Source organism: Mus caroli, chromosome 7, assembly GCF_900094665.2.
Source record: "Mus caroli chromosome 7, CAROLI_EIJ_v1.1, whole genome shotgun sequence".
NCBI lineage: Eukaryota > Metazoa > Chordata > Mammalia > Rodentia > Muridae > Mus > Mus caroli.
The window spans coordinates 102,511,800-102,534,948 of NC_034576.1; the positions used below are offsets into that span (position 1 = coordinate 102,511,800).

Consider the following 23,149-nt stretch of genomic DNA (forward strand, 5'->3'; position numbering starts at 1 on the left):
CTACCAGCTCAGCGATGGCATCACCCACAATGGGCACTCCCCCCTTGATCACTAATTGCGAAAATGCCTTACAGCTGGATCTCATGGAGGCATTTCCTCAAAGGAGGCTCCTTTCTCTGTGATAACTCCAGCTTGTGTCAAGTTGACACACAAAACCAGCCAGTTCACTATGTATTAAGCATTTTTTCATCATGTGTATTCATTATGCATGCTGTGGTGTTACATAAGGACATTTTCATGCAAGAACATTCTCTCCCCCACTTCTAATTTCCCGCCTTTAGTCCTCTTTGTTCCTCAAGACAGTTTCACTTCTACCTTCATGTCATAAATACATACAATACTTTCTCTCACATTTGTCTAAGGCTGAGTAAACTCGATTGGTTATCATCAGCTGTCTCACCTTTCTGCAAATGGTGTAATTTCATTCTTCTATATAGCTGGGGGTAGGGAGGTGGAAGCCCATTAGGTATATAGACCACATTCTCTTACCTATTTCTCTGCTGTTGGACATTTGGGTTGGTTTTGTAACTAAGCTAATATAAACATTGTATGACTGTGACATGTTAAATAGGAGTCCCTTTGATAAAAATCTAGAGCAGACACAACTAGGTCAGATAGCTCTCTGAGTTTTAAGTAACCTCTGCAATGGCTTACATAATGGCTGGATTAGTTTCTCACTAATAACTAGATAAGGGTTTCTTTTGTAACCATTATATGATGTGTGTATAGGTATGGAATTCCACACATTATACTTGTACATGTGTGTATATGTATGCCTTGTGTGACCATGCCCACAGACACCAGAAGATGGAATTGCAAGATATTTTCAATTTCAGTTTCTCTGATATCTACCGAAAGTGAACATGTTTTTGTGTCTATTGGTCATTTTGTGTTTCATCTTCTGAGAATGATTCATAATTCCTGTATTGACTGGCTGGTTGATTTCTTGCCCTGGTTAGCTTTGTCAATACAACATAGCCTATAGTCATCTCAAGAAAGTCTCATTGGAAGAACCGCATAGATCAAATTAGCCTGTGGGCTTGTCTGTGGAGGACTGTTTTGATTGTTAATTGATGTAGGCAGGCCCTCCCACTGGGGGCAGGGCAATAACATCACTAGACAAGTGATCCTGGTCTGTCCAAGAAAGCTAGCTAAGCATAAGCCAACCAGCCAGCGGTACTCCGTCGTGATTTCTGCTTCAAGCCCCTGCCCAGACCTCCCTGCAATGTTTGTTTTTCCACAGCAACAGTAAGGAAACCAGAACATCTCCCCATCTTTTAAAGTTCTTCCTAGATATTAATTTTGTTAGGAATATAGCTAGCAGAGATCCTGTTCCACTCTTGGGTGCTCTCTTCACATTCTGATCTTCTTATGCAGCTTTGAGATGACAGTTTGATGAGTTCTCTCTCACTTGTCAATAGTTGGTATTACTTCCTGACTGGGTTCTATTCAGAACAGCCTCTCCTGTGCCTGCATCTTGACTGGTGTCTCTACCCTTCCCTCTACGTTTCAGTTCTAGATCTTACATTAAGGTCTTTGGCCCCCCTGGAGTCGGTCTTGTACAGGGCTAGAGATGGGGTCTGGTTTCATTTTTATATGTGGGCATGCGGTATCACCAGCACCTTTTGTTGGAAATGCACGTTCCGCCAACATGTTTTTTTTTGGGGGGGGGGGGGCAGGGCTTTTTCTTATAAATAAGGTAGCTATAGTAGCACAAGTTAACATGTGGCTCTTAACGTTCCGTTGGTCTGTGTGGTTCTGTGCCAGGGATGTGTTCTTTGTTAACTTGAAATTGGCTTTTTTTTTTTCTTTTTTGCTCAGCACTGCTTTGATTATCCAAAGTGTTCCATGTTTCTGAATACATTTTAGGATCTTTTTTTTTTTTTTCTGTGAAAATGACATGAAATTTTGATGAGGACTGCACCCAATCTTTGAATTTCTTGTTAATATAATGATTTCACAATATTCACTGTTATAATCTGTAAGCATAGGTCTTCAATTTCTTTCTTCGATGTTTTGGCGTTTTCATCGTAAAGGTCTTTCATTTGTTTGGTTAGGTTTATCCCAGGGCTTTTCCAGGTGTGTGGGCAGGGGCAGAAAGAACAAGTGTGAACGAGGTTGTTTCCCGTTTCCTTTCTTAGCGTGCTTGTTGATAGGCACATAATGCTTTTAATTTTTCACATGGTAATTTTGTGTGCCACTTTTCAGGAAGTGTTGATAGGAGAGCTAAGTTTTCTTCTGGTTCTGAATATGAAATCTTATCTACTTTTCCCTTTTCCTATTTATACCCCTTTTGTTTTGTCATGTTGCTCCAGCTAAGATTTCAAGCAGTCTCTACTCCATTCGTATAGGGAAAGAGACCATATGTGTCTATTGCTGATTTTTAGTAGAAATGCAGTGTTTCCCACTTAGTGTAATAGTGCATACAGCTTTGTCACATGCAGACATTATATTTACATATGTTCCCTTTACTCCTCGTCTCTTTGGGAATTTTTACCATGAAAGAACGCTGGATTTTATCAAAAGCCTTTTGATCATCTACTTAGATGACATTGTGATTGCCGTCTTTGGATCCTTATACTGGTTTGCATGTTGAATCATTACTGCATCTTTGGATTGAAGGTGACTTCAGATGGTAAATGGCCTTTTGATGTGTTCTTGAATTTGGTTTGCAAGTATTTTAATAACTTTTGTATATATGCCCATCAGTGAGATTGGTTTTCAATTTTTGTTGTGACTATACCTGGGTCACCAGAACAATACTGGTTTCCTGTGAGGACTTCGGTACATGCTTTCCCTTCCTTTCCTATTTATGGACCAGTCTGGGAAGTGCTGGGGTTAGTTTTTTTTTTAAAGTATCAGGAAGCTTTCGGTAGTGAACGCATTGTGAGACTGGACTGTTTTAGCTGGGAGATAATATTACTGTTTCAATCTCATAGCTTGTTATAGATCTCTTTAAATGCTCATCTCATCTTGGCTTAATTTTGATAGGTCACCTATGTCTACATAGGTCGCATAAGCTTTTAAGGCATGTGCTATGGATTTTCTCAATTTCATTGCTGACTATGGTGCTGTCTACCTTTTCACTGATTTTTTTTCCTTTTTTACATTTCTATGTAATTTTTTTTTCCTAGCCTGTTCTTATTTCTTTCCAACTACTGATTTAGGGCTTAGGTTGTTCTTGTTTTCTACAAGACCTCACCTTGAACTTACTTCTCACAACTCAGACCCTCCCTTCCTACCAGGCAATTACACAAGAATTCAAAACATTCGGATAAGGTGGTCACAGACACCACCAGAATGCCAGGCCCAGGAGTTTTGAGACAGAGTCTCAGCACGTAGCCCTGGCTGACCTGTATGTAGCCCTGGCTGACCTATAACATGCCACATAGACCCGGGCTGGCCGCAGCCATAGGCATCTTCCTGTCTCCCTGGTGCTGGGATTTCAGATGTGCACTGCCACATGCAGCTTTTTTAACAGGTTTACAAACTCTGTTGAAAGGGCACTGCAGACCTAGGTCAGAAGCAGCTACGCAGCATACACAACAGATGCAGTGAACAAGCATCCCACAAGAGTGGGTCAACAGCCAGTCCTTGGGAGGGGCTCTGCAGCCTCACAGTGAGTTCCAGTGGAAGTGGAGCCTGAGTGTTCCTGATCTGTGTGTCTACAGCTGTTCTGGGGTAGGGGTGGGGGTGGGGGTGGGGGTGGGGGTGGGGGTGGGGAGTGGTTAACTGATTCTTCAACACATCTAAACTGCTTAAACTGGCTGCAGTCCGTCTTTAAGTGGATTTACTGGGACCTACGTTTTTAAAGGTTACTAAAGTATGCACTTTACAATGAGAGATGTTTTATGTTTAATTCCAAGGGGATATTTTCTAACCCTCTTAATGAAGTGACTTAACCTAGAGAAGGAATGCAGTTTGCTCAAGCTTACATATTAAAATAAAGCTATGGAAAATCAAGTCTCTTGACTCTAACAACCAAAAAATCTATTTTTTTTCTACTTCTGAGATACTGAAAAACTAGAGAGAAAAACATCACCTATTATTCTATTATCTATTGATAAGGGAAGTTAAATTAAAACCATTAAGTGATATTATAGTTATTAAAACTTTGTTTGCCTATAGGGAGTAGCTATAAAATACACTATAAAAACAAATTTAAAAGCCACAATGGCATGTGCATAGGGTACTAGCTGCTACAATGCCAAGAGGCAGGAGAATCACTTGTGTGCGTGAGTTTAAGACCAGTCTTGGCAACATACTAAGAACCCCATCTTGAAACAAAGGAAAAGAATGTGTCAGCATAGTTGGAGTGTTTAAGGGGGGGGCATATATAAATCTGTGTTTGGAGAGCTGGGGAAGTAGGTCAGTGTGAGAACATTTGCTTAACAAGTACAAACCCAAAGCCAAGGATATATTTGTATAGACATAAAGCAAAGGGTAGAGCAGGTGTGCGGTAACCACGGCCTCCTCTCCTAGCACTGGAACCTCCCTAACAGTAGTGACTGTCCCTGTGCCAGTGTCATTATCTGACCAAACACTTTCAAAACCTTTAAGTGGGTCCCTGAACTTGAACCTTTACCCTGTGTGCCCACGCACAGAGGTCAGAGGCTGACCCAGAGTGTCAGTCTATGCACCTGTGGAGGCCAGAGGTTGACAGTACAGGTCTTCCATTTCTATGCAGCCTGACTTCTGAGACCGGGGCTTTTACGGCACCAGAGCTTGCTAATTCAGCCAGACTGGCTGCCGGCAAGACCCTAGCCTCCGCCTTGTCTTTGTTCCCTAGCACGAGGGTTAGATGTGCTTCACCATGCATGGCTTCTATGTGGGTTCTGGAGATCCAAACTCAGACGCCACTGCTTACACAGCAAGCATTTCACCCTCCCAGTCATCTCCCCAACTCTGGCTTTGAGGCTGGCCGGCCAGCATGCTAGAGAGCACCCTGTATCCATGTCACCAGCAGAGGGATTACAACTGTAGCACCTGGCTTCTCTTCACATGCATTCTCAAGGCCAAACTCGGGATCCCACGCGTGCACGCCAGCACTGTATTAAGTGAGCCACCTTCTCAGCGCTGCACTGTTGCTTTTACAAGAAGGGGTGGGAGGCAGCATTAGAAGCTCAAGGAACTGACTTAGCGAAGGATTATAGGAAGGCTTATAGGCTTACAGAATCCAAGCCTTCAACATCTGGCCAGTGTGGTCTCACTGTGTAGTGCTAGACAGGACAACATTCCGGATGCTCTCTAATTTGGGGTACTACACTTAGAATTAGACTCCGGAAACTGCCCAGTTCTCTGACCAAGTTGAGAAATTTTTTTGTCTCTGCAGGAACATAACATCTGGTGGCCTGTCAACTTTCATGCCTTAGCTTCCTCCTGTGTGAGGACTGCTGTGGGTGAGCTTCAGCGAGCCAATGCATGTGATATGCCCAGAGTTAAGTGTCACTGCTATCACTAGAACTAAGTCCCTGGCTCCGAGTTCTCAAGGGCCCACAGACAGTGAGCCAGCCTAGAGGGGACTCCACCCAAGTAGAGCACGTGCTGTGTGTGCTGTTCCTTCTTTCAAGACTAGTACTCCACATTTTCACATCTTCTTTCATTTATTGAAAAAAATTTTAGAAAATGGTAGTTAATAAAGGGCACAAATCAACAGGAACATACGAGTGGAAAACAGAGAATATAAAACTAAAAATGCCACTGGCTTCTTTAATTGGTTAAGAGCACAAAAAGTAACAGGCAGGTCTATTTTAAACAAATTAAAAAGCTATTTTGTATTTTTGTAAAAAATAATTCTCCCCAAGTCAAATATATATATACACCCACAAAAATGGTGTGTAAAGGAAAGCTGTCACACTTAACAAGTTGTATCCTGGATTTAAGGAAATAGTTGCTGATGCAGGGGTCAACACAAAGTCAGCAACAAGTTAACAATGCCCACTCCCCAAGCCAGGACCTGGCTCTACTGCCCAGGATCAAATCATTCCCCCTTCCTCAGCCTGGGAAGTGCTGGGATTCTGGGTGAACACTACTGTGCCCCAGCAAGGTTAGTAGTTCTTAAGAACTGAGCATTCAAACGCTGCATGGCACAAAGCTAGACTGCATAAAGTACTATTAAGCACAAAGGAAAAAGTATGCTTAGCTCTTACAAAANCGCTTCTTAAGGAAAGCAACAGAAAACCACTCAGCAGACCAGGGAGGCTACAGCCATCAAAGGGACAACTGCATATCTGAACTAGGAAACTCTATTCATCCAGGGTGGATTAGACAGGGGCATCTTCAACATTTTTTACTTGACCAAGCTTAAGCTTTCTGTCTCCTCCCCTACCCACCAGTGAGTCGTATGATCCAGGAGAAGGAGAGCTTTTACAAGTGGCTATTTTATTTTTCTTTCTGTGGCGAGACTGTCATGGAGCCTGGATATTTCTGGTTCATATGCATCCATGACCAATGTCCCGCTGTGGTCAAAGAACTTAGCAATGGACTTGGTGAACTCAGCTTCCCGCTGCTGCTTTGTCCTCCCACTGATGAAGGTCAACTTCAGGGTGTATTTGTCATCAAACCTAAGCATCAGGACAAAGAGAACAAATCAAAAACCAAACCGACTGGGAAACTGAGGCACTCTTAGGGTGGGAGACAATAATGGAACACATGATAGTAAGACAGGGGTACTGAGGAGAGGGAGGGAAGCAGCAGCAGGGATGCAGGAAGCTGAGGGTGAAGGACCAATGAGAGCACACATATGAAATGCCCAATAACAACAAACGGACTCAAGCAGTAACAATTCCTCCCCAAGTGTTTCTGAAAGGTAGAGATAAGCTAGGCAATGCTGACATAAGGGCTACCCCACTACACACTCTCACCGAGAATGAGAGAGACAGAGACAGAGACAGAAAGACACAGAAACACAGATAGACTGACCAACTGACCCCACTCACAGGTCTCCTAACTGCCCTGAAGACACTAATTCTGATGTCTCCTTACAAATACTGATTTCCCTTCCCTTCCCTGGTTTAACTGCTGAACCCTAATGAAGAAGAGAACACCAGGCTATTCAAGAAAAGTACTACATGTGGAGGGACCAGAAAGTTCAGAGGCCCTGTGGTGAGACCAGCAAAGAAGGGTGTATCTGCACACGCATGTGGAGTACTTGCCACACACATAAGGACTGCTAATCTGTCCTCAGAACTTAGCCTTTCATCCAGCTTGTTTTATTGTTATTGTGTGTGTTAATGAGTCTGTGTGTGTGTGTGTGTGTGTGAGAGAGAGAGAGAGAGAGAGAGAGAGAGAGGAGAGAGAGGAGAGAGAGAGAGAGGGGGAGAGGGAGAGGGAAGGAGGGAGGGAGAGGGGTAGGCTGTGCGCCACCACGCCCGGTTCCTAACAATTCTATGGAGGGGTTTTTTGAACTCAATAAGCTTCACTTTACATACTTTACCAAAAGCCATGAATTAGAAACAAACACTGGAACATAGACTCAGCTCTGGGTACCAGTGAACACATGTGTGTACTGCCAAAGTTCAGAAAGAAAGGCTAGACTGTGCTTGAGTTGCACAGAGCACCACTGCAGAGATGCTTGAACACATTCAGAATGAAGTCAGAAGACACAGATGCTAAATACAGAGCCTTCAAGATAACTAACCTCACAACTCGGATCGACTTTAAAAGATTTATTTTCTGTGTCTGTTTTTACCTGCATGAGCTTGTGTATAACATACATGTAAAAGACAAAAGACCATCCGTTCACCCACCCCCCTAAAAACAAAACAAAACAAAACAAAACAAAACAAAACAAAACAAAACAAAACAAAACAAAACAAAACACAGAAGAGGATGTTGGAGCCCCTGGAACTCAAGTTACAGATAGTTGTGAGCTACTGTGGATGCTAGAACCCAAACCCAGGTCCTCTATAAGACTGGAAGCAGTCTTAACCTCGGAGTCATCCTTCCACTCCAACCTTTGACCTTTGCTAACTGGCCACAAGGAAGAAGACCATCATTCTTCAGTCTTCCAAAGTAAAAACTATAAAGAAATCCAGAACTGCTATGCTAGGAAAACCTCCTAGCTCATTTGTCCCCTTTCATGGCACTTGACTAGCACTATGCTCTGCAGAGAGCAGACACAGTGCCCAGGAATCATGACAATGCAGGAGCCAACACCACACCAGTCCTTAAGCATCTCTAAGAACTAAGAATGGGCGTTACCTTTTGAGGCTGGAGGACAGCTGCCAAATATCATCAGGATCCATTCCTGTGGGGTCTTTTCTGTGGGCCACAAGGAAGATGCTCTTCTCTTTATATGAGGTATAAATGGTCAGAATCCCCATCATCACAAAATAGGTTCGAATAACGTTAAGGGAAAAATACACAAATATGCAAACACAACACAAGTAACAACAAATGACACACAAGAGCCACAAACATTTTCTTGACTGTCCTAAATACTTTTTATCTTACCACTAAAGCACTGAGAACTTAGTTACTCACTCTTAGCCCTTTTACCTTGTATTTATACCTAAAAAAAGCAAGGCTCTCTCTGGTTAGTTCTCTAGACACCTCAAAAAGGAGACAAAACGGTACAGGACAAATGGGCTTTCTCATCTTTTATACTAAAGGACAACAGATCTAAGAATTGTCCGTTGTCTAGTTTTTTAAGACAAAAAACCCCAAAGGAACCAGAGGCTGGAGCGATAGCTCAGCAATTCAGAGCACTGGCTGCTCTTGCAGGAGTCTGGTTTTGAATTCCACCACCCATACAACAACTAAGTACAATCTACAGCTACAGTTCCAAGAGATCTTATAACCTCTTCTGATTTCCTTGGAAACCAGGCTTGAATGTGGCACACAGGAATACATGCAGTCAAAATACTCATACATGTAAAAATTGTTTTAAAATATTAAAAATAAATTTTAAAAAAAGAAAAGAAAAGAAAGAAAAGCACTTCAAAGGCAGAGGCAGGTGGATCTCTAATTTTGAGGCCAGCCTGGTCTACAAAGTAAGATCCAGGATAGTCAGAGCTATACAGAGAAACCCTGTCTTAAAAACAAAAACAAACAAAAAAACAACAAAACAAACAACCCTATCCCCAAAATATCTCCCCAGTGGATTTGACTGTATTGAACCACTGTCAGAGTGACTTCAGATCAGTCTTCGTGAGAGCGATTATGCCTGACGTACAACGCGTGTGCACACAGACACGTCACACTGGTTGTTAACTCTAAGTTCAACTGCTAACATGCTGTGTGGAGTGTTATTCAAATCTTATCAGCTAAAGAGGCAGAAGCACAGTGCAAAGAACATGGACGTTGGAGTTAAGACAGTCTTAGATCTGCATTGTAGCATTTAATAAATTTCTTCCCCAGCTATCCTCACGTTTACAGTGAGGAGAATACTGAACTTTTAGAATTGTCATGAAGCCAGGTACAGTGGTACACACCTATAATGTCAACACTTGGGAGGCTAAGTCAGGACTACTCCAAGTTTAAGGCTAGTTAGTGTACTGAGATTCTGTCTCAAACAAACAAGAATTGTCATGGGGTTTCTATATATAACCATGTAGCGCACAGTAGATATTTATAACAGTAGTCACTAGCACTATATATAGAACATGAACTTAGACCCTTATACAAATATAACTGAACACTATCTAAGTAGTTCTTCTGGAGAGTGTGGGTAAGGTTGCTGTCACTGTTTTGAGAATAAGTTCTCTAGTCTCTGAGATTGCTTCAACAGTGAAAACCTGAGGCGAGGGTAAGTGACCCGACTGAAGAGTCACAGAGTGCGTGCTGGCGAGCCTGGCGAGCCGGGAAGCACCGCGTTGTATAAAAGTGCTTTTACTCGGCTGCTTTATGAGGATGGCTCTGAGAGTGCGTGTGTGTGTGTGTGTGTGTGTGTGTGTGTGTGTGTGTGAGTCCATGTACGGTGTGTGTACATTAGTGTACTGTGGAAGCCCAAAGTGTGTGTCAGGTCCCCAGGAGCTGTATTACAGATGGCTGGACGCCACCTGATGGGTTCTGGGAATAAAACTCCAGTCTACTGCAAGAACACCAAGAATTCTTAACTACTGCACTCTTCCCAACCTCAGGAAGGTAACGCCTTTATATATAATTAGCGGTAGAGTTCTACAGAGCAGTGTGAATTTATAGCTGTACTTTTTTGGGTTTTACATTTATGTATTTGGTGCAACATATGCAGGAAAGTACATCAAGGTGTGCGCAGGAGTCGGTTCTCTCCCCTCACCGTGGATACCAGCAAATGCCGTCACCTTCAGAGCCATCTTGACGGATCCCCCCCAAAAAATGCATTATATTTTTTAAGTTATAGTATAAGACAGTTATAAAGAGATAAACTAAGAGATAGGAAATAGAATTGGGAGACTACAAGAAAATCATTATTACAAATGCATATAAATTTTATAAATAAGATATAATAAAAGTTCTTTACATTGCATATGTTAAGAAATAATATGTTTATCATAAAAAGGAGAGGCAAAATTCAACTTACAATAGGATTTTGTAACTATGAATTAAAAATGCATGTAATACATTAAACTTCCAAACACTATAGATCATTTAGCCTAGCTTACCTTGAATGTGCTCAGAACATTTGCATCAGCTAGCAATTGGGCAAATCCATCTAATAAAAGCCTAATACAAATAGCATGCTATCTGATGCAATTTGTTGAGTTTTATTTTGAAAACCACAATGGTTGTATGAGTATTCTTTCATATCATTATAAAGCAGAGAAATCTTAAGCCAAACTCTTGAATTTGGGGACTGTCTATATTATATATCAAATATACTATAATCTCCCACCTAATTTTTTTCTTTTACAGTTGTGTGGGGTATATGCATGTATGTATGTTCACCTGTATGTACATGTATGCACGGGTACACAGAGACATGTATGTGTATGGAAGCCAGGGGTTGACACTGTCTTTCTATACTACACTCCATCTAACCTTCTATACCACTCACTGAACCACCCTGGAGCTCACTGATTCAGGAAGCCTGGCTGGCTGGACGGCCCTGGGATCCTTGCCTTCATCTCCTCAGCATCGAGACTACAAACTGTGCTACTATGTCCAACTTTTTATGTGGGTGCTAGGGTTCTAAACCCAGGTCTCTGTGCTGTGTAGCAAACATCTTAAAAACTGGATCATCTCCCTGTCCTCTTTTTTTCTTTCCAGTTTTTAAATGACACAAGGTTTTGCCAGGTAGCCCTAGCTGGCCTGAAACTCATTAATCATGCTGACTCAGCCTTCTGAGAGCTGGAATCACAAGTGTATGCAACCGAGCCCAGAGTCCCATTCATTTTTGCGATTCTGAACGGGTATCACTTACATTTTTTTTCCTCTAGCACAAGATCACAAAGCACCTTGGATTTCAAAGTCATGTTGTATATAGCCCCAGAAGGAGTCTCAATTTCACTGAAACACAAGGCCAAACCCTAGGCTCATGCTCGGGGCCTCCCTGGCCAGCTCTCCAGCTTCAAAGAAAAAGAGGAAGCAGATTCGAATTTCTATAATCCAAAGCTTCTCTACTAACAGTCTAGAATAAATGGATTAAAGCAACCCAGTCTAAAATTAAAGTCTAAAGGGTTAAAAGAGCAGGATCTCGCTACCACTGTGTGACAGGAGCTTTGGTGTTCCTACTGGTTAATAATAACTAGGTGCATACTGATAAAGTAACCTTATTAAATACAAACTATCAATGATGGAGCATGAGTCTATAGGCATAATTTTATGTTAATTCTAACATTAGCAAGCTCTAAAATCAAAGCTTTTATATTTCAAAAGCAAAGATAACTTAATGGCAGATATTTCTGAATTGCTACTAAAAAGCAAACCATAGCATTGAAAAGGATATGATATGACGCACAAAGCCAAAACTGGCTTGGACTCAGGAAAGGGATGCATGTAATCCCAAATCAAAGCCACGATGGCAAAAAAGCAGGAGATGGTACAGATGGTGAGGCGACCGTCAATGAGACCAAAGTTCTCCACATACTTGTACTTTTCCAGAAGTACCTAGTGAAAAGCAGGATATAAGGTCAGATCGATGCTTTCTTCCTATGGCTTACGTTTACTGGTTGCCATCTAAAGTCATGTCATGAAATGCAGGGATGAACACAGTTCTCTTCAACTAGCATCTTACCACCCTACACAAAGAAGACTCAAACCCTCTTTAAAGAATACTCCCCTGGGGGGGGGGTGCTTATCAAGTCCTTAGTTTTAAATTTCTCAACTTTTCCCGTAGAACACAGCTGACAGTTTTTCTCTTTGCAAATGGGCTCACCATAGATGAACTGTCTTCCCAAGGCTCTGTGCTCTAAGCTAATTAATCTCAGAACAATGAGTTACCAATTTTCTTGATATCCCAACATTCGTATTAAAACCCATTTCCTCCTACTTATTCTGTGGTAATTTTAGAAGCCCCTGTTGGCTCATTTCCTAACTTTGAAAACTATGGTCATTCCAAGTAAGAGAAGAAAGGGGAGTCCTATCCACAGGCTGAAAGCGTGCTCTTGTGTTCTCACAGGAAGTACCTTTTTGGCAGAGTCATCCAGAGAGTTCTTCACAGCTGATCCATCCCACTTATCAATTTTTACAGGCTTATCATCAATCTTCCACTGCGAAACAAACAGAAAAGTTGTACAACCAAAACCATGGCACCTAACGAAGCAGCCTTCTTCAGGCTGCTAAGTGCACGAACACTCACCCTTTGTCTTCTGATAGGAAGGTTAAGCACTGCACTCAGATGCGTGTATGGACTCTCACATGGACGGTGCAAGTCTCCACGCAGAAAACTCAAACCCTACAGCACACATGCGTGTGCTATGTGAGCTCATATATTCTGCCCCCCTTTACCCACTGATGAATACAGGAAAAAAAAAAACTGCCTTTGTTCATCCTAATATTTTACAAGCACAAACTTCATAAACTATAAAGGAATTTATAGACGCTAACAAAGAGGAAAGGTCTTCTTTAAAACATTGTCTGTGAACAATTTGTATACTTTATTAGCATATTTTAACTTTAAGACAGCAAACTCGGTACAACCTGTTAAAAATGTCAATTTTTCTATTATAAAACAACTATCCCAATTTGCTGTTTTCTGTTGCTGTGACAGGATATACTATCCAACAACTCTGGTTGGAAACCAAGGGCAGCATGTAGCTCAGAGGCAGTGCTTGCCTGCCATGCATGAGGCCCTGGGTTAGATCACTAACAGGTAACTCAATTCAGATTCACTTGGCTTGAAGAATGGATTCTTCTATTAAAAGGCAGAAAACTGGTGAGATGGCTCAGCGGGTAAGAGCACTGCTCTTCCAAAGGTCCTGAGTTCAAATCCCAGCAACCACATGGTAGTTCACAACCATCCCTAATGTGATCTGCCGCCCTGTTCTGATGTGTCTAAAGACAACCACAGTATACTTACATATAATAATAAATAAATCTTAAAAAAAAAAAGACAACAAGAATTTTTTAAAAAGACAGAAACTATTTCTATCTTATAAATCTTGTAAAAAGCTGTGATTCTTTGCACTGATATACAAATAAGAAAGCACGAAGTCTGCTCAGAGGAAAAGAGTATTAATGAAATGCTAGGAATGTATGTGTAAAAACAGTGTGTATTTATGTGCTTGCATGCATGTAACCAAGCATGTGTGTGTGTGTATTTGCACACATATCCCGCCCCAGGTCCCCTAGAGCTGGAGTCACAGGTAGTTGGGAGTCAGTTGACACAGTGCTGGAACACAACTTGGATCTTCTGTCAGAACAGCAAATATTCCTAACCATTGAGCCATCTCTCCAGCCCCTAAATTAGTTATATTTAAAACCATTATTAATCAAATCTTTTCCCATCAGTGTCTTAGAAAAACACAATTTTTAATTATTCATGGAAGCATTTTGTAATACTGATTCTCTCAACCTGCCAACCTACTAATCAAACATGACACCTAATTTAGAAAATTATGTACTGAACTAAGAAGAAAAGGACAGCCTTTTTTTTTTTTTTTTAAATCCAAACACCTGGCTCATACGCATTCAGTCAAATATATTCTACTTAAATAACCTTAAATAATTTGTAGAGCTAAGCCTACAACAAGGTCTGGATTATCTGTGAAAGATTAAGTCATTTTGAAAACTTTGTCATTCCAAAAGAGGAGGAAGAAAAAACCATATTCTCATAGCCCCCTACCCCAGATACACATCACTGAGCACAGCCCAGTCCAGAAATGAAACTTGTCTCTGCAATCTCCGAGTTATTTTCAGGGATAAACTGCAGCACTGAACATGCTGAGTAAGCTTCAGCTCTAACTCTCCTGCCCAGTGCCCAGAATCTTCAGCAGAGAGAACAGAAACTCTTCCAGTGAATTACAAAAACCGCAAGGAAGGTTTGAATTTGGTTTCTGAAGAGAGGGAACATCATCCTACTTTGTATGCATGAATAGCTGAGCCCTCTCTGCACAGCAGAGAAATATCTGGACAAGTAGGGACTGACATTAGGTATTTATTTTTGTGGTCATCATTCTCAAACACTGCTCATCTAAAACGTTTGTAAATCACATCCCCTCTGCTGTTACGCGGGCATCTTTTCCCTCTCCTCCTGGTCTTCCTAAACTAAACAACAAAGGGCAATAATGAAGAATAAAAAGACAAAGCAGAGGCTGAGGAGATCAGTGAGCTCGGAACTCAGTAAGCCATCCTCTCTCAGACGTAAGGCAGAGCCAGGCCCGGCAGCCACGCCTTTAATCAGTGCTCAGGAGCAGAGGTAGATAGCTCTCTCTAGGTCTGAGGGAGCCAGTCTGGTTTCCATAGTTCCAGGCCAGCCAAGGTTACAAAGACTGTCTCAACAACAAGCAAGGTGGAGATGAACTGAAAAGATTCCCAACATCAGCTTCTGGCCTACACACACACACACACACCATAGTTGGGGGTAAGGGCGAAACACAAAAGCAAGTTTGTTTCACATGGGACCTCACAGGATAAATTATAATGAAGGGTAACATGTGGAAAGGAATTAAGGTAGGTCTTCCTAAGGATTGCCACCCTTAATTAGGAGGGCACACTTTCCACGTTGGTCTTTGCCTGCTATCTGGCAACGTGGTTCTTACACAGTTTCCCACACTGATATAAAAATCCTTTACATGCTAAAAGTAGTTCCCTGTGTCTAAGCTGTGACCCATGCCAAACACCTTTCCTTCTAGGAGTCTGACACAGACCAGGCATAAGGTGCCCATTTAAGCAGCCCTAGGGAAAACCACTGTGTGTCTAATGAGGCTCCCTGGCAGACCACACCACTGTCTATGTGCTGTCCAACTCTTCCTACTCAGGGCATGTCTTGTGGGGCTCTAGTGGCAGAGCAACTCTAGACGACCCCATGGTTTCTTCTGCACTCCATCTCGAAAGCAGCATCATATGCTGGGTCTCACAGTTCATCTAACAGGTCACCAATCTTGGGAACTCTGCTGACACATACATTTACTTTTCCTACTCCTCCTGCCATTTTGTAAAACACAGTCACAGTAGGGACTTGATATTATTTGATAGCTTAATTCGATCAGACCATGACTCTGAGCTATATCATTCATCGGTATGGCTATTCCTCGTTGCAAAGGAGTCACTGCGGCTATTAGAAACCACTTGTCTATCAACAGAAGAACAGGACATGCTTGTCCCTGGCCACGTTCTGGAGGACAGAAATGGCTAGTTCACAGAAAAAGGCTACTTGATGATGATTTCCATGGGCCAATGAAGGTTCATTTCACTTGTGAGTCTCTGCTGGGGATAGTTCTACAAAGACATTCCACTGCAGGCACGGCACTGGGAATCTCACTTCTCAAACGCTCAGTGAAGTTTTTAAATTTAAACACCTCTATTTTGAGGAATATATATAGGAACTATATAGGAAGTCATTTTTGTTTTGTTTTGTTTTGTTTTTTAGAATTAACGCATTTGGGGATTACAGCCTCTGTTCCGCACACATCTTCTGGCATTAAGGGCTGGGGCTGGGTCAACAGAGGGAAACATTCTTGGTCATCAGGGTACACTAAGTGAGCTGACAGTCTTCAGAACAGCATGGTGGCAGGAGCACTTTCTCTTACTTGGGCAGAGTCGAAGCAGATGTTATGTGGTGACATGAGGACCACAGCGGACTGCTTCAGAGAGTTCCTCAGCCTGATCCAAAGGACGCCTCGACTCCCTCTAAGATGGACACCAGGGGTGACAGTGCTGTATCAACAGAGGACCCCACTCTGACTTAGAAATAAATTACAAAGTTTCTCTCTCTGTGTCTACTCCAGTTCAGAAAGTGGGTAAGAGCTGCCAAAGCGGCTAGTTAGTAGTAGGAACAAGGCACATGGCTAAGGAACCACAACCTAGGGCTGCTTACAAGGCTAAAGGTAAACTTGGCTCTGAGCAGGAAATAGGTAAGATTTTAAGTGGGCTAAATCAACCACCTTTATGTGTTGGAAGGGAGTCTGCTGGTTTTGTTTTGAACACCTCAGTCAAATCTGCAGATGATCTCAAAGGTAATACCAGGACATGTATAATATATAACTATACAGTACTACTGATAACAAATAAGTTAGACAGGGCCTTAAAGTGCAGAACGTGAATGTTCAAAATCGCATTTTGAGCACAGATGGTGTGGGAACTGGATGGACTTAGTAACAAACTAGTGAGAAGTAACATGACAGAACAAAGAGATGTGACGGGGCCAGGCATGATGGGTGGTGAATGCCTTTAATCCCAGCACTTGGGAGGCAGAGGCAGGAGGATTTCTGAGTTCGAAGCCAGCCTGGTCTACAGAGTGAGTTCCAGGACAGCCAAGGATACACAGAAAAACTCAAAGAGATGTGATAGGGTTCCATCTACCACAACTAGGGCTCTTAGATGACTGGTCTTAACCATCATGCCATTTTGCAAGAGAAGGAGCACAGGAGGACAAGGATGGAGCCTCCCCTGTGTGCACTAGGTTTGAGATGTTCAAGCTCTATAGCTGTATTTTACCTTTGACTCCAGAATTTTCTAACCAGTAATAAGGAGATAAAGAAACTGATACTCAGAGGCTGTGATGACTGCTTGGGCTTAAGTATACATCTACCCCCACCTTCCATAAATACACATTTAGCAAGATCAAGAGTAACAAGTGCAAAATTAAGGGGAAAATGTTAATTTGGGGAGAAAATGATGTGAATCTTGAAAATGCAGTTGCTTAATTTAGATACAATTTGAAATCCCATGATATCACCAAGCCAAGATTCCAGCTGTTAGCACTTTGAACCTTCAATTTCAAGGTTTTTTTTTTAAGGGCCAAGAAATACTGTAATGGAAATTGCTGGTATGCGAGTGCTTATTAGTGGTTGCATTTATGAGTTACTTGGAGGTTAGAAATTACCATGTGTCAATTAAATTATGAACATGCACATTAGTGGCAACTCCAGAGAAACTGAGGGAAAAAATTCCCCCCACTGCTTTCTCTGTGGTCCCAGACTCTAACAGCAGTCTGGCCCCATGACTCAGGAAGCCTACACTGCTGCAGTTCTGTGGAGACAGTTTCAGTTCATGGACACTACAGCTTAAATATCCCTCAAATGGTGCCAATCCATCTGAGAGCTAAGGCTGGAAACGATGAGGAGGCAGGACATAGTTCAGTCGGTAGAGGGCTTGCCTGGCACGCAGGAAGCCCTCGGTTCAATCCCAGCACCACATAAACCAATGCATGTCTAATCCCAGCACTTGGGAGGCTGGAGGCCAGCCTAGAACACAGGAGACCCCGCCTAGAAACAACAAGGTCAGGTACTCGTCTTCAGTCTTAGCACTCTGGAAGGCATAGGCACACAAACCAACTTGAGTTCAAGGCCAGGCTGGTCACACAGTGAGTTCTAGAATTCCAGGCCAACTATCATTACATAGTTAGACTCTCAAAAAACACAAATAACAAAAGCCCTGAGAAATAAGACGTGAAATGAGCCCATAGTCGATGGATATGGTAGATCATGCACTTAAACACTACAGCAACCAGCTTAGAAACTGCAACTGCACTGTAAGTGACTTTCTGGGTTCTCTGTGGCCATGTAAAGTGGCCCCCCTAATGTGCAAAGCAGTTTTGACAGCTCCTCAGAAAGCCAAACACAGGACCAAGGTGTCAGAACACAGTCCAGTGGGAGATTTCTGAGGGCTTATAAGACAAGACATGAGCCTTGTGACATGAGTTTCTTCAGAACATAGACTCGCTCCTGGGATGGATTTTGTGGTCCTCGAAGGTACACTGGGAAGGGATAAGTTCACGCCAGCTGGTTTTAACCGCTCGAGGCTTGCTCTTGTGATTGGACACACACTCAGGTGACTCTTCTGAACCCTCGGAGAATAAACTGTCTTGTCTGATCTCTGAATAAAGTTGACCACTGCATCAGACTTTATAGACATTTCAGGTTCTGCTCACCCAGGTTCACACTGCCAACTACAGCAGTACACACCAAGGGAGCCTGTAATTCTAGCACTCAGAAGAGTGAGGCAAGACCACACCAGGTCCAGTCAGTCAGCCTGGGCTACAGAGACCACATTTCAAAAATCAATCAATTAAAATATCAACAGTTACCATATGACCCAGCAATTCCACTCCTAGGTACATAGCCCAAAGAACTGAAGATGTCCACCCAGTGGACAACTGTGTTTAGAGTAGGTGTCACACAGCCAAAAGGTGCATGATACAAATATTAACCAATAAGTAGAAAAATAAAATGTGATGTATCAGCATCCAACGGAGGGAGGGCTTCAGTAGGTAAAGCACTGGTCACAGGAGTGTGAAGCCCTGAGTTTTGAGTCCCAGAAGCCACATGTAAAACTGGACTTAGTTGTGAACATCTGTGTAACATCTGTAATGCCCATGCTCCTGTGAGGGGGGTGGAAACAGGATGATCTCTCCCAGGCAGAGAGTGAGGACACCGGAGTGTGTCCGCTATATCCACCAAGTGCCACGGCACTCACATCATATTCAGACATACAGAAACTTTAAAATGGTTTATCAGTATGTCTTAATCAGGGTTTCTATACCTGACAAAACATCATGACCAAGAGGCAAGTTGGGGAGGAAAAGGTTTATTCAGCTTACACTTCCATACTGCTGTTCATCACCAAGGAAGTCAGGACTGGAACTCAAGCAGGTCAGAAAGCAGGAGCTGATGCAGAGGCCATGGAGGGATGTTACCTCCTGGCTTGCTTCCCCTGGCTTGCTCAGCCTGCTCTCTTATAGAACCAAGACTACCAGCCCAGAGATGGTATCACCCACAAGGGGACCTCCTCCCTTGATCACTAATTGAGAAAATGCCTTACAGCTGGATCTCATGGAGGCATTTCCCCAACTGAAGCTCCTTTCTCTGTGATAACTCCAGCCTGTGTCAAGTTGACACAAAACTAGCCAGTACACAGTATATAAAATAAAATTTGATACATGCCATAAAACATGTGAACTAGTTAGGCTATGGTGATGCACACCTTTAATCCTAGCACTTAGGAGGCAGAGACAGGAGGATCTCTGAATTTGAGGACAGCCTGGCCTACAGAGTAAGTTCCAGGAATGCACAGAGAAACCCTGTCTCAAAACAACTACACCAAACCACAAGAACACGTGTGAACTTTGAAAACATGTTACATGAAAGAAGCTAGTCACAATAGTTCATTTACATTTCATTTATATAAAATGTCCACAACAGACACACTCAGACGGAAGCTAGACTTCTTGCTAGCTTACAAGCATGAGAGTCTCCATTTGAGCCTCCTCACTGAAAAAAAAAAGCTTTATGGTGGCCTGGAGCTAAGAATAAAGCCTAGGGAAGACTGCTAATGGGTATGGGGTTGGGGGGATTTACAAAACCTTCCTGAAATTGTACACCAATGATAAAAAAAAAAAAAATTGGACAGTAAAACGAATATTATTTTCAATTTTTAAAAATACACTATTAAAATGAATGGGTAACAAAGAATATATGAAACATATGGACAGCCAGGCCTCAATACTACAAAATCTTATTCTGATCTGGGAGATATGGAAATTTATTGTTTTTAACTAAAAACAGAGGGAATCTAATATGGACAGTTTTCACACATGTACTAAAAATATTAAGGAGTCAAAACCCAGAAAGGAGGAGGATAGGAAGAGCACACGCAGTTATCAGCCCCACGTTACAAGGGCAGAAACTGAGTTACAAAGACATGTGGTGACTGGTCCAAGAATACACAGCTGGCGAGGAGAGAGCCAGAATTCAAAGCAAGGCTGGCCCCAGTTCTCAACTAAGCTACAGAAGGTGTGTTCTAAAGTAAGGCTGAGAATCCAACCAGGAGACAGAATCCAGGTAATGAGGTTAAAAAGGATTGGATAATAGTTTACCATAAATAAATAAATACATACATACATAAATTTCAATAGCCCGAACAAACTGGGAAACAGCTACTCTTTATAGCTGCCACACAGAACAAAATGCTCTGAAAGATTTGGGGCAAAAATAACTTAGTGCAGTGGACGAAGTCACTTCAAGATGGAAGATTAGATCTGCAAACTTATTTTTAAAAGACAGGAAGTATGTGCTGCTTGGTTTTGAAGGTTGGTTTCAGAGGAGCAGACACTCACACCAGTGTAGAGCAGTGAGCACATTCACACACCCAGACTGCACATCCTCACAGCAAGGGAAACTACAGGCGCAGAACTGACACCCTCCTCCAGGCCCAGAGGCTGGAAGAAAAAGGAGAGAGAAATAAGAGTCAAGAGGCTGTAAAGGCGGCATCCTCATGTGAACAACCAAAGTCCTCATTCCGGACGTGTGTCACTCAGGACAAGTCCCCACGCTCTCCACCTCAGCAGTCAGTCAGTGCGAGACACTTCAAAGCAGCATCCTCTACAGCTCTTCCTAAGACCGGGCTGGCATTTGTTTCAGCGAAATTCAGGGCTATAAGCACTCACTCTACGCCGATCAGTATAGAGAAACCCTCACAGGAAACCGGAAACACCCAAATGGGCAGGACACAGAAACCAACAGGTGCACCAGATGCGAGAGGAACTCAGAGAGGGAACAATTCAAAGTTAGCAGTTTTTCCAGGAAAAAGGACCTTAAACAGCTCTTGACCATTTTCACTCTTCTGTCTTTCATTTCATGGTTGATTATGAGGTGGGGAGGTATGGTGGAAATGCCTATGATTGCACATTAGGCAGGCAGAGGCAGAAAGACCAACCTGGATTACACAGTAAGGCCCTGTATCAACAAAACAAAATGAAGACTCTTCCAAATGTCCCTCTGTAAGAACACTCTACCTTTCTGATGTCCCAGTTGGGGATCTTGTCATTCTGTTTTTATACAGATCTTAACATTACCAGTATTATAATTTAGTCTTTATAACGAGCCTATAATGAGAATACCTACAACGCTTATTGTGGTAAGGAAATACAAGTTCAGTAATAAGCAGTCATCCAGGGCTTTTTAATGCTACCCTAGAATTCAAACTTACCCTTCTAAGAAATCCTATATATTAGTGTATAGTATGTACTATACACTATTACTGGGTCTAGTTCATTGAACTATGTAAATAACCTTCCTCAAGTCACTTTATATAGTCTCTTTACATTCCACTCCTAAATAACTTTCTCTAGTCTAACCCTACCTTTCACTAAGTTTACTTAAACCCTTCTAGTAAGCCTACTACTAAGAAATCTTAAGCACTATCATATTCTTTCCTCAAGAAAGACTTGAGGACCAGACAGATGGCTCAAGGCTTACAACCTGAGTTTGGTCCCTGGATCCTGCACAAAGCCAGTTCCAGGCCAGCTTAGCTACACAGCAAGACCCTGTCTCAAACTTGACTCTAAGGACCCTCCAAAAGACAAGGGGAACTGGGGACGTGGGTCAGTGAGCGCTGCCTACCACGTAGGAAGCTACACAAATGCGGGATGATCGGGTATCCATCTCTTAAGCCCTAGCCATCTGTTCGACACAGAGGAGTAATAGAGCATTTCGATTAAAATGTTTCAAGAAAAGTGGTTTACTATAGTAAAGCACCATGCTTCACCCTCATCACATTAGCTGGGAAGGACAACCCTGGAAGGGGGCCAGAAGGTATGCTGGGCTAAACCCCTCATTCTATAGAATAAGGAAGGCAATAAGGAGAACAGGCACATTTTAGGACACAGAGCTAGAGGCAGAACTAATGCCAGGCCCGTTTTTCAGGCAACTGTCTCTTCCAAGTTGCTGTGCAAGGGGCAAGATGGTCAATCCAGGAGCAGCGTTCCTCCCTTGCCTCTTTCCTTTAAGCCCTTATGGACAAGGACGTGAAATTCTTTAGTAATTGTGTAGGCAGAGTGGAAAGCAGTCAGCTGGTACAGACAGAAAAGGCCACGCAGGGGAAGAGAAAGGCAGGGAACCCAAGAGGGACAAAGAATCTTAAGGCTTCCTATCAGACCAGCAAGGGAAGTCAATTTCATTATTTGACATATCATGAAAAAATTAAAAGAAACCAAAAAAACCGCCTAAAAACTTTAAAGGCCAAGGAACTCTTGGGGCTCTGTAGCAACACGCGAGGATGATGGTGGAAGGCTTTGGGGAATACTGACTTCGAGGAGATTCTTTCAATTTCTTTAGGAGTTCCATTTTCCACGTTGATGTTATGGGCATTTTCAAGAGTGGCCCTCCTAGCACAATAGAAACGTGATCATTATAGTGAAATATTGCCATAATTACGAGAAGCTGCGGTGGCGGTTAGGGACCAGCAGCACTTGCGAAAAGAGATGACTAAAGGGAAGGATTGTTTTCCAACGTGTAGAGAGGGCAAGTTACAAGTGTGCGTTCGTGTGCTACAGAGGAGCGCTCAAGGAGCCGCAGAAAATAAGGGGGGCGGGGATGGGAAGCTGGGCTTACCAGCTCCTGGGCATTCCCCGGGCTCTAGATTGTCCCCAGGACTGAGCTCCTCACCTTATCCAACAAACCACTGCGGCTGCTGCTTGTCCCGCAGCTGGGGCCGCCGCCAGCCCCACTACTGCCTCCGCCACCGCCGCTTCTCCCGCCCTGCGACGCCGACGCCGCCATCTTGTCTCCCTCCGTGTCTCCCTCCCATACGACTTGTCCGAAGCCGATTGGCTGAAGCTGCTCATGTGATA

The 23,149-nt window shown here is 42.8% G+C and overlaps 1 protein-coding gene across 1 annotated transcript; it reads right to left on the reverse strand.

Annotated features, from left to right (window-relative positions):
• Positions 1 to 5,683: 5,683 nt before the first annotated feature.
• On the reverse strand, positions 5,684 to 23,114 carry Spcs2 (signal peptidase complex subunit 2). The gene is made up of 5 exons (XM_021167600.2): positions 22,965 to 23,114; positions 12,546 to 12,629; positions 11,867 to 12,027; positions 8,203 to 8,337; positions 5,684 to 6,563 (listed from the first exon to the last, which is right to left on the reverse strand). The coding sequence occupies exons 1-5, from the start codon at positions 23,076 to 23,078 to the stop codon at positions 6,377 to 6,379; spliced, it is 681 nt and encodes a 226-aa protein (XP_021023259.1). The 5' UTR covers positions 23,079 to 23,114; the 3' UTR covers positions 5,684 to 6,376.
• Positions 23,115 to 23,149: the final 35 nt, after the last annotated feature.